Below are 12,414 nucleotides of genomic sequence, written 5' to 3'. Positions count from 1 at the left end.
GTTGCACCCCCTGCGGGCACGTACTTTATACTTAGCCGGTCGCCCAGTCCCCACAACTGCATCGGCCTGTTGAGTCTGCCGATGGGGCGACCCAGCTGCGCCTGAAGACGTCTGAGGGTAAGTATCAATCCTCCCATGAAACTAGTGGGTCCCTTTTCTCCCAGTATAGGGGGGGAGGGGTCCTTCTCCATAGTCAGGGCACCCTTGTCCCCCTGTCCTTCGGGTGGTCACTTTTCTTGTGGCAGACAGGTTGTTAGGGGCTCATTGGAGGTCACATTCTTGGACACAGCACCTCCGCCCGCCTGTCGGCCCTCCCGGGCGTCCGCCCGCCTCAGGATCAACTCTTTAGCAAAATCTGTTTTTGCCCCGACTTGGAATCGGGCTGTTTTCAATGTAAAGTGATTATTTTGGCTCTTGCTAATAAAAGTATTTAAACAAAATCCCTTTTTGTTGCAGCGGGGTCCACTGTCCGTCCAGCTTTTGCAGCGTCTTGGGTGGGTAAGGGCTGCGTTGTCTGGACCAAACAACTCGTGGTCCTTGCCCTAGGACTACGCTCTACGCTCAAGCTTTCAAATTCTCCAGGACTCCCGGTACCTCTGTGATGCTTCCATGGAATGGCTAACAGTCTGGCTCCGTACCTGGGCGGCAGGTGCAGCTTCCAAGAAGGCTCTCAATTCTCTCCCTTTTCTAGGCGGTAAACACTTTGGGAAGCGCTTGGAGGGACTGATTTCCGAGGCCACGGTGGGTGGCATTTATGTTCCTTTCGGGACTCCTCCTCCCGCTCAGTCAAAAAGTCTCCTAGGCCCTCTTTTAAGGCCAAGCCCTCCTGGCATGCTAGCCTTCTAAGCCACAGCCCGCAAAGACAGCCTTTTTCCTATCTCCTCCACCCCGGTCCCCCGCAAGGGCGGACAATTTTTATTTTATTTTTTCAGGCCATTCATTCACTTCATTCTTTAGGGGTCATTGTCCCAGTTCCGAGCTTGGAACGGTTCCAGGGGTTTTTCTCGAACCTTTTCACGGTTCCCAAGAAAGACGGGTTGCTCCCCCCTCATTCTGGATCTCAAGGCCCTCAACCTGTTTGTCTGCGTCTGCCATTTGCCATTTTCGCATGGAGTCCCTCCAGTCAGTGATCGCCTCCCTGGAAGAGGGCAAGTTCCTGTCGTCCGTCGACATTCAGGACGCCTATCTCCATGTCCCCATCGTCCCTTCCCACCAGAGATTCCTTCGCTTTGCGGTGGGTTCTCTGCATTTTCAGTTCGTGTCCCTGCCCTTTGGTCTGGCTTCTGCCCCGAGGGTCTTCACCAAGGTATTGGCTCCCCTCATTGCTCTTCTGTGTACCAGGGGAGCTGCGGTGATTCCCTACCTGGACGATCTTCTGGTGAAGGCCCCTTCCCGTGCAGACAATCTGTCCAGCCTCCACATTACTCTTTCTGTTCTGGCCCAGTTCGGGTGGCTGGTGAATTTTCCCAAGTCCTCCCTGGTCCCCGGCCAGAGGATGTCCTTCCTGGGTATGATCTTTGACACTCGCCTCGGGCGAGTCTTTTTTTCCCCAGGTCAAGGTGACATCTCTCCATTAGGGGGTGGCTCGCCTCTGCGACCCGTCCCCTTTTCCCATCAGGATATGCATGAGAGTTCTGGGCCTTATAGACTTCCCCAGAGGTCCCTACTCTCCAATTGGGACAAGTCTCCGTCAGGTCTCGATCGCCTGATCCGCCTTCCCCCTGAGGTCCGCCGGGGCTTGCGTTTGTGGCTCCTACCTCGCACGGTCTTCCTCGGCAGGTCTTTGCTTCTGCCAGGTAATCACCACCGATGACAGCCTGACGGGCTGGGAGGCTGTATTCGGGTCCCTCACTGCCCAGAGGCAGTGGTCAGCGGAAGAGTCTTCCCTGTCTATCAATGTCCTGGAACTCAGGGCCATTTCTCAGTCGCCATTGTCTCGACCTGGGCGAGTGGACCCTCCATCCGAAGGTGTTTCTGCACCTGTGTCAACGGTGTGGAACCCCAGACATGGACCTGTTCGCTTCGCTTCTCGTCTGAACCACAAGATTCCGGCTTATGTCGCCAGGTCCGAGGACCTTCAGACTCTGGCGGTGGATGCTTTGGTTTTTCCTTAGTCTCAGTTCAGCCTCCCTTACCTCTTCCCTCCTTTTCCGCTTCTTCCCTGGGTACTCAAACGCCTCAAGGAGGCTCTGGTCCCAGTGATCCTGGTGGCTCCGGATTGGCCCCGCAGAGCGTGGAACGCAGACCTCTGTCTCTGCTCGCAGACGTCCCGTGGCAGCTTCCCCTGCGTCCCAACATCCTTTCCCAAGGTCCGCTATTCCACCCTAATTTACCGCAACTGCGTTTTACAGCGTGGCTGTTGCCGCGGTCCTGAGCTTCTGCGGTCTCTCGCAGTCTGTCATTCAGACCATGCTTCACGCCCGTAAACCCCAATCGGCCAGGATTTATCATCGTACCTGGCGGGCGTATTTTTCCTGGTGTTAATCTGGCCAGTTTCACCCTCTCTGCTTTTCTGTGCCTAGGATCCTGTCTTTTCTCAAGGCCGGTTTTGACAAGGGTCTTCGACTGGCCTCTCTTAAGGGTCAGATTTCAGCCCTGTCTGTTCTTTTCCAGAGGTCTCCGGCTTTCTGTCCTCAGGTGAAGACTTTTCTCCAGGGGGTCGCTTACCGTGCTCCTGTGGAGCCATGGGACTTGAACCTTGTCCTTGACGCTCTTCAGTCTTCTCCTTTGGAGCCACTGAAGGATGTCTCTCTTTCCTTCGTTTCATTTAAGATCGCCTTCCTTGTGGCGATTACCTCTATCCGCAGGGTCTCTGAGCTTGCTGTGCTTTCTTGCAAGTCTCCCTACCTTGTGTTCCACCAGGACAAAGTGGTCCTTCGTCCAATTCCCACTTTTCTTCCCAAGGTAGTGTCCTCATTCTATATTAATGAGGAGATTGTCCTTCCTTCTTTTTGTCCTAATCCCGCTCATCCCAGGGAGAGATGCCTTCATCGCCTGGATGTGTTGTTCGGGTGCTCCGCCTGTATCTTCGGTTAACGGAGTCTTTCAGGCGTTCCGACCCCCTCTTTGTTGTTCCTGACGGACATCTTAAGGGTCTGCAAGCTTCCAAAGCCACCGTCTCCCGTTGGTTTCGGTTGTCTGTCAATGAGGCCTATGTTGCAAAGGGTCGGGTTTCCCCCTTTCGGTTGACCTCTCACTCCACTAGGGCGGTTGGGGCCTCTTGGTGGGGTTCGGCATCAGGCTTCTGCTTCCCAGGTCTGCAAGGCCGCCACCTGGGCTTCGCTTCAAACCTTTTCGTAGTTCTATCAGATCCATTCCTTGGCGTCTGCCGATGCCAGCCTGGGTTGCAAGGTTTTGCAAGCAGCTGTGTGTTAGGTGACTTGCATGGCTGTTTCTTCCCTCCCTCGTGGAATGCTTTTTGGACGTCCCATGGTGCAGTGTCCCCCAATGCCATTCACGAGAAAAATGTATTTTTGTACTCGCCATAAAATCCTTTTCTCGTAGGATGCATTGGGGGACACAGATCCCGCCTTCTTTGGTTATTTCTAGACTTCTGGGTTTTTTCCCTGGGGTTTTTGTTCTCGCCCTATATCTGGTTAAGAACATGTTGGCTTCTTATTTTTGTTCAATTGTTGCTCCTACTGCTTTTTTGACCAAATGGTTAGCTCCTGCATGTGCAGTGGGTATAGCCCAGATGGGTGGAGCCAACACTTTTTTTCTTTCTAGCGGCAGCTGGGCATATACCCATGGCGCTGTGTCCCCCAATACATCCTACGAGAAAAGGATTTTACGGTGAGTAAGTACAAAAATAAGTTTTTCTCCTCCAGAGGGGGGTTCCAGTTGATAAACGGCTTGTGCTGCACAGAGCGCAGGGAGTGACAGGGGAGATGAGCTGTGTGTCGGCTGAGAGGCGGATTTCAGCCCGCTCTCGAACTGTGCAGCAGGGCGCCATCTTGAGCTCTGGGACCTTGCGCTCTCTGCGCACAAAAGCATCCATGGTGAGGGATGTGAAGTTTCTGGGGGGTCTGTGCTGCTTTTAGACGGCTTCCCAATCCACTTCTTCCTCATAGCGGTGAGGGATAATGCAAATTTTAGTCTGGATGGAGCTTGCGGGCGTGTGGGCTCAGAGTTCAGGCGTCCTGCACCATCGACTTTTTCACGATATTCAAATTTTTAGAGTTTCACCTGTATAAGGGAAAGATCTGTGTATAGAGCCACACCTGGATTTAGCTCAAAGTCACTGATGGAAATCACTGACCAAACACTGACTTGTGAATGAGGCATCACACCAACCAAACTACTGCTATAGTCTTTCCCTACTGCTTGCTTAGGTGCTGCCCCCTTGCCCCAGCTGCTGTCTCTTTGCCTCACTGCCTGCCTTGGCTGCTGTCTCCTTGCCTCGGCTGCTGTCTCCTTGCCTCGGCTGCTGTCTCCTTGCCTCCCTGCCTGCCTCGGCTGCTGTCTCCTTGCCTCCCTGCCTGCCTCGGCTGCTGTCTCCTTGCCTCCCTGCCTGCCTCGGCTGCTGTCTCCTTGCCCCCCTGCCTGCCTCGGCTGCTGTCTCCTTGCCCCCCTGCCTGCCTCGGCTGCTGTCTCCTTGCCCCCCTGCCTACTTTTGCTCCCATCCCCTTGCCCCACTGCCTGCCTCAGTTGCTGTGTTGTAGCCCACATTGCTGTCCGGCTCTGCACATTAAAACCATAATGACCACTTTGGATATGTGAAGGGTTTATTGTGAATCAATTGTAATTATACATCTCCTCTCAGGACTCTAGGTCTTCGATACCCTTCGGTTGCCAGTGTTTTTGGTGCTCTCCTGGTCCTTCTATTTGCGTGCCATGTATCTTACTTGACCCTTGGACGGTTTGACTATAGTTACAACATGCTAGCAAATGCTAGCTTTGGTGAGTTGAGGTTCATTATATTAATTGTGTGATTTATATGCTTCAGTGCATTTCCTACTGTTCTTCTAGTCCTGTATGGGACATTGGATCATTTCTGTTATTCTTTTTGAACAGGCATGGTCAACCTAGTGTGGTGGCTTGTATGGTGCTTGAGGAGACATTCTCACCAGCCTTACCTCTGGAAATGTGTCCTGGTGGTTGTCTTGTTACAAAGCCTGGCGCTTCTGGAATTACTAGATTTCCCTCCTGTCCTGTGGGTACTGGATGCCCATGCCCTCTGGCATTTCAGCACCATCCCTCTAAACATTCTTTTCTACAGGTGAGTGACTAAAGCGATGTTGTAGTCCAATCTGACTACATTGTATTATCTGCCTTTTTTATATGCTTACAGTTACTTCAATCCCTGTGCCTGAAACTATACAGCCCCTTCTTAAAGAGAACATATCAGCTCTGATGACAATATTGTGAGCTTCCTCTGTTATTCCTCCTGGAAATGTGCAAATACATTTGAGAACCTTTGTTCTAGCTCATAGAGTGGGGTCCCTGAGTTGGGGGACCTCCCTCTATAACAACCATGTGCCCTAACAGAGCAAATGTACAGGATTTTCTTTATAAGATGACTCCTTTAAAGCATGAAGAATAAAGTGTTTTTCAGGGTTTGAGTTTTGCTTGAGATGTGCTGTACTAATATATATATTAATTCTATTGTTCAACAGTGTATAGTTATATTATTCCTAGCAATTATTCCTCAAGTGTAACAATGGTGACTACATTTTCCAAAATGTCTATTATATATACAGTATACATATATGTATATTTATACATATACTACCGGAAAATGAAAAAAGAACATCTGGAAAATGTAATGTGCTTGAACTAAGATTGAGAAAGTATAAAGCAGGTCCTGCCTAGGTGCTAATGGTAGCCGCATTAGGCAGGGCTGGAGAGTGCCTACTGCCATCATGCATAGTGCGACATAGAGACACACAAGACCAGTACCAGGTGTCATGATGTGGTGCGCCCTTAGCCGTATGTCTAGGATGTCTTGGAACCAGTCCTTCTGCCTTTTTTTGACTCAGGAGATGTGATGTGTTCCAACAAGACACCCGTTCACACATTACGCGCCCTACACAACGTGCTCTTTATGGTATCCAGCAGCTCCCCTGGGCAGCTTGATCGCCAGATCTCTCCATAGTCGGGAAGGTCTGGGGCTGGATGGGGTTATGGATCTCCCATGCACCGCAGCCAGCAACCACCTTGGCTGAACTACTGCTCCAAGTTGAAGGAGCCTGGAATGAAATAACACTGGAGGAAATCCAGCATTTGTATGACCGTTACCATGCCAGAGTGGTAGGCGGTATCATGGCAAGGGTAGATGCCACCCATTATTTATGTGAATGCGCATCAATACCCTACCCAAAATAAAGGGTGCACCACCTTGGTCTTGTGTTCGTTCACTAAGCACCACTAGCAGTTTATGCTTTGTCAATTTTAGCTTACTTGCATTCAATTTCCTAGGTGTTCTTTTCTCATTTTCCAAGTATAGGTCTAGTTTGCACATATGGGTTTGTTTTTGTCTCTTGTACTGTACCTTTCTGAATGTGCCATTGTGAGGAATATAGATTAATATTTACTGTCAGCCATGTTCTTACACCAGCCATCAGCTGTAAGATAGCAGAGGTAGTGAACTCCACAGGAGGGCCCTGCTTCAAAGCCCAGCCATATGGCAAAGAACTTCTTGCACCTTTGTTTACAATTTCTCACCTCCATTCAGCCAACCAGGAACCCACCTAATGAAACAGGAAAAACCTCTCTGCAGGGGTCTGGGCCATTCCCCAGTTAAATCAAAATTTATCAAACATATTGGAGGCGGTAGTTCATAAGGAATTATGAATCGCCCTTCCATCACAGGCATAAACCCGATACCTATTTGTGTCCTGTGGCCACGAAGAACAGGCCTGTGGTCTTAGTGTGGTGGTAGGAGCCCAGGGAGGGGAGATATACATATCTCCCCACAGAAACCAAATAACGGTACCATGCTTGGACTCTACTGGTAGCCGGAACCCAGACAGATCCATTGGTCCTGGAACCACCCCCTGCGACATTCTGGTCTGGAGCCATTTTCCCTTATCGGTTTTGTGGGTCATTTGCTGCCAGCCCAGCAAAGGGGGGGAAGTGGACCCCTCCCAGAGGCCGGGAGGGGAGGGGCCGGCTACAGGTTAAAAGGCTTGTGCCAGCAAGTGGGCGTGTCTTTTCTCTGAAGGAGGGTCACATCGTGCCATGTGTTTAGAGGGGCCTGCAACCTGCTGACATCACTGCCCTCCATGTGAATACAGCTATGAACTTATCACAACCCAAAAGGACTCATCCAACTAGTAAACTGACTTTTGTTCTACTTAATCCTGTTTGTAACATGCCACCTGTATTTGTAATCTCGGACCACTGTGTATATCCTTGTGTGTGTATAGTGAGCCCTTAAGGCGATTCACTATATAATTTAATCTTGCGTTGTCTTGTATCTCGATCACGAATCCCCACGTGCGTGTTTCGGCCTAGTAATACGCTACCGCGGCTTGCTTTCTTACTCTATATAATCCCGTTAGTGGACCTGGCTTATATCAAACAAGAAACTGGTGGCAGTCTTCCCGGGCTGAGGACGCGTTGAGACAGAACAAAGGTTCTCAAATGTATTTGCACATTTCCAGGAGGAATAACAGAGGAAGCTCACGATATTGTCATCAGAGCTGATATGTTCTCTTTAATAAGGGGCTGTATAGTTGGGTGCAATTGAAAGGCACTATTACTTCTCCATAAAACTTCCGAGTTTGGGGAAGGTGCCCATAAAGGTGTATGGCCTCCAGACGCAGAGGTATTCTTACCTAAAGTTTTTTACGTCTAGTGGAAAATGTGTCTGCACGTATGGGTCATTCAGAGTCTGTATTCCTCTGCATATCTCTGGCAGTCCAATAGAGCTAAATGGAGCTGCAGTGTGCATGCTCCACCAGCACCCCAATGAAATGGGAAACGTGGTGGGTTGTAACTATGGAGACGCATAGAGCTGCATAGGAGCTGTAAGCACAAAACGGTAGTGTATTTTTAATTGCAAAGTTATCTTTTTATTTTTTTTATTTTAGATTGATTATAGTCCTAGAAAGCGGTTGCAGAAGTGCACATTGCCTTTAATCTTGCCACAATCTTTGTGTTGCTGTACACCGTTCTGCCAGGAGATGGTGAAATTGTGTTTTAGATGTCAAATAAACTCTTTGCTTTTTACACATTTACCCTTCTTATTTCTTTCCATTAAGTTTCTTGACGGATGACAGCTTATATCTTCTGAAGGTGAACTCTGTACAGAAACTGGACTAGACTTGGAAGAATTCCTGAATTTGGGTCCTCCACTCTCTCGTGTCTCTCGTCTGCTGAATCGGGATTTTAAGTGACCATGATATACCATTGTATTTCCCTCTCCGAGAGTGGGAGTCTCTGAAGTGCCTTATTGCTGTTGTGAAAGTGACTGTGACATGAGTCTGGTACCCAGTGCAGTCAGTATCCATTTTCTGTGTGACTTATCTCGCGTTTGTCATTGGAGTATATTTTGCCCACTGCTGTGACTTCAGGGTCTCACACCAGTCTTACAGGAAATCTGCAGTAGATGGCAGATCTGTCAAGCTTGTCATTGTCATTTCTGCTTCTAATATACAAACCTGCACTTTCTATATTATTTTTATATATTTATATATATATATTGTGTCCCAGTTATTTGGTAGACAGTACATCATCATCTGTAAACTGTTAAATCAACAAGGGGCAAGAATGTAATTGTCTTGCATGTATATATTTCAGTTAAAATCTAAAGTTTACTTATTGCTATATACAAAGTTAGATCATTGAAGGTCTAAACAGTGGGACCCCAACTGGTCATGAATACATTTATCACTTGCCCCCTGTTCTGTTATCAGGCAGTGATTAGATGAATGTAGCAGAGCCCGCTCAGCTCTTCTCGTATCGCCAATACACTGTAATTTGCCCCGCAGCATGAATGGATACATTTTACTTCTATACATCTTCTGGCCTCATTATAGAGAATAGGTAATATGGGGAACCAATTTTTGTTAATGATGGAGATCCCAAGGCTAGACCCCCGTATGTAACATTTTATCCCCTATATTGTAGGTATATAATAAATACCGGTACCCTTTGGGAAAAGCCAGCAGCAGTGTATATGATTTCTCAATATGTTTAATTGGTGATCGTTTCCTAAGAATCTTAATAATCATATAAACTGCTGCTGCCATCTTTAAGGGTATAATTGATAGACTGTGAGTTTGTGTCAGAAATTTCTGTGAGTGAAAATCAATGTCATACATCTGAATAGGACAGTCTTAGAAATTTCTATAACAAGTTTCCCATATGTGAATATATTTTAAAGGCGGTGTCTCTTCCTGCTTTGGCACTTAGAGGGGGATCCTGAGCTAGGGGGTGTACACAGGTTAATGTCGTGTGATAACCCCTTTTAATTTTGCTTAGAGAAAGTACTCTTTAAGCCTCGAGATGTATAACCAAATGGTCTGGGTGAGTCCAGACTCTGTTTCCCATTTTTCTGACTTTTTCATGTAATCTTTGTTTTTCTCTATGGTTTTAGTCCTGTGTATTTCACATTAATTCAGGCTGCATGATGTAATATAATCAGGAGTAATGCAGTTTATTCCAGCATGTGCAAACTCTTTAATTGTGCCATTGAATATAAAGTGCCCTTAGGTACTTAAACATATTGTGAGTTGTAACCAGTAATTGGTAGATGGCCCAATATTCCAGCAGTAATGACCCATTTATAAATATATACAAATACACGGGCAAATTAACAAATTAAAGGGGCTGTCCAAGATCATAAAAAAAATGGTCTGACCTTTTTGTTCCATTAACAGTAACACTCTTGTATAAATGTACTTTCACACTTGCGTTTTTCTTTTCCGGCATTGAGTTCCGTCACATGGGCTCTATACCGGAAAAGAACTTATCAGTTTTATCCCCATGCATTCTGAATGGAGAGCAATCCGTTCAGGATGTCTTCAGTTCAGTCTTTTTGACTGATCAGGACAAAGATAAAACCGCAGCATGCTACGGGCAAAAAAACGGAAGACTTGCCTGCATTTTTTTTCCATAGGAATGTATTAGTGCCAAATCCGGCATTCAAAATACCCTTGAATGCCGGACCTGTCCTTCCGGCCTGCGCATGCACAGACCGAAAAAAAGGTGAAAAAAATAAATGCCGGATCCGTTTTTCCGGATGACACTAAAAAGACGGATCCGGCATTTCAATGCATTTTTATGACTGAACAGGACATTTTTCAGACTTATCAGGATCCTGATCAGTCTTACAAATGCCATCAGTTGGCTTATGTTTTGCCGGATTCGGCAGGCAGTGCCGCCAACGGAATTGCCTGCCGGATCACTCTGCCGCAAGTGTGAAAGTACCCTAAGTGCAGTGTCTGGTACTCATGTGAACGAGGCCGTAGAAAGTTGGACCCTTTTTTCGAATTCCATTTAAGCCATTGTCTGCGTTCATTGTCTTGTATTGAATCTGTTAATATGGCGGAGCAAATCTGTGGTATTCTGCCAGTCATTTTAAAGGCATCAGTGGGGCATTGTCACCTACTATGAGGTCTGATCCCCTAAAATTGCTTTCCATTACATTCATGGTCAGTAAGAGTCCTCCAAATGTTTTCAGAGAGCTTTTAAGCCTTTAAGTTTCCACTGATTTTGGTAAATTTTAGAACAATATGTTATGGTTAAAAAGGGAATATTTTAAATGTGTGCCAAAAAAAAAAATACACCCAACTCCCACCCCATAAGGCTACAAGGCTACAAACCCCAGATCAGTTGCATAAACTGTTCCACTTAATGATCCCAGTTGCCATCATGGCGGCTCCAGATGTTAATCTTTTTTATAAAATGGCATAGCAGCTTTCATACTGCTCACTTCTGGAGAGATCTAAACATTCATAGAGTCGGCTTCTGAAAACACTTGCAAGTTAATGTTGATCTTTCAACACCACTTTCAGTGCTAATTAATTTTTTAATCTATATTTAAAGCAGTCAGAAGTCTTTTTTTTTTTTTCCTATTCAGAGCTCCAAACCCCCTTACGAGTTAAATGATAACTCTCCTGCTACCTTTAGACACCACTGGGGGTGGGAGTATACTGCATACTGTCTTAGGGCTCATGCACACGACCGTGCCGTTTTTGCGGTCCACAAAAAACGGATGCCGTCCGTGTGCCTTCCGCAGTTTGCGGAACGGAACAGGAGGCCCATTATAGAGATGCCTATTCTTGTCCGCAAAACGGATCATCATTTTTGCGGGGTCACAGAACGGAGCAACGGATGAAGACAGCACACAGAGTGCTGTCCGCGTGTTTTGCGGACCCATTGAAACAAATGGTTCCGTATACAGAATCAAAATACGGCCCGTATACGGAACGCTAAAAAGCGTTTGTGTGCATGAGCCCTTTTTGTTGAATTCAGTGTGTAAACAGTATGCAGGAAGCACCTGGGCTCCCTCTAGTGGTGACTACAGGCAGTCAAGAGTTTACGATTTAAAAAATGTTGAAGGCTGGTAACTGAATTAAATAATGATAAAGTATATATACTTATAACGGGCCAATTTAATAATGGCCTGAATAAGTGTGCCACATAAAAGAAAGCCACTCGCCTGTTCTGAGCAGTTTTGTTTGAGCGCCAGCGATCTTATCCCCTCGACTCCCTGGCCAGGTCATTTACGTTTTATTATAAACTCAACTGCAACTACATTCCTCCTCATTTATTGTTTTCTCAAGCCCTCCTTGGCTGTGGGAGCTTATTATCGCAGGTCAGTGGCCACCTTTCAGTACATAAAATCGCCAAACAACGGTCCTGCCCTATATAATATATAAAGCTGTAGCCTTCTATTTATGTTGTTTGCACTGGTTTGCGAGACCGGTTTGGATATGCTGTGGGTAAAGATATGTTCTGTACACATTACATTCCTTTTGTGTGTATATGTATACCCTGCTATTTGCACACTTCATCAATCCTCCATGTGTTAGGAAACAATATATTTGCACCAAATGTATTAGTATAACAGCCTGTCGGACTGGAGTTTCCAGTTGCCAGTAATCTGCACCTGCAGTGTTGGGAGGATGCAGGTCTGATGCTATACTGGAATCTATTTTTGCCATGAAATGTGTTTTAATATTTGGTTCATTTTAGGTTGTCGATATTTAGAAGGGTGGGAATGCATGTGTGCCTTACTGTCTGTCAACCAATCATTATCCATGCTGCTGTGTAATATATGACTGCTTATCGTCGCTAAAACAATCTGCAACTTAAATGAATTTTTATTTAATGATTTATGATTAAAATCAATAAATTGTGATGACCTGTTGACATACGTACTGTTGTAAACTGAGAGCAATGACCATTGTGTGACCATGTAAGAACATCCAGTTGCAAAGAGTGCAGGTCAACACTGGCCCCATT

At 46.6% G+C, this 12,414-nt stretch overlaps 1 protein-coding gene across 2 annotated transcripts in view; it reads left to right on the top strand.

Moving 5' to 3' along the window:
• PGAP3 (post-GPI attachment to proteins phospholipase 3) overlaps positions 1–9,968 on the top strand; it is a 31,508-nt gene extending 21,540 nt beyond the window's left edge. Inside the window, exons 6-8 of one of the 2 annotated variants that reach the window (XM_044298806.1) lie at positions 4,763–4,899; positions 5,014–5,218; positions 8,205–9,968. In XM_044298806.1, the coding sequence (XP_044154741.1) occupies positions 4,763–4,899; positions 5,014–5,218; positions 8,205–8,265 (403 nt within the window). In that variant the 3' untranslated portion in view covers positions 8,266–9,968. Of the gene's footprint in view, positions 1–4,762; positions 4,900–5,013; positions 5,219–8,033; positions 8,146–8,204 lie in introns of those variants that run through there. The other variant, XM_044298807.1, reaches the window with a different exon arrangement.
• The last annotated feature ends 2,446 nt before the right edge of the window (positions 9,969–12,414 follow it).

This window comes from Bufo gargarizans, chromosome 6 (genome assembly GCF_014858855.1).
Source record: "Bufo gargarizans isolate SCDJY-AF-19 chromosome 6, ASM1485885v1, whole genome shotgun sequence".
NCBI lineage: Eukaryota > Metazoa > Chordata > Amphibia > Anura > Bufonidae > Bufo > Bufo gargarizans.
This window is presented reverse-complemented; position numbering and strand designations above follow the sequence as displayed.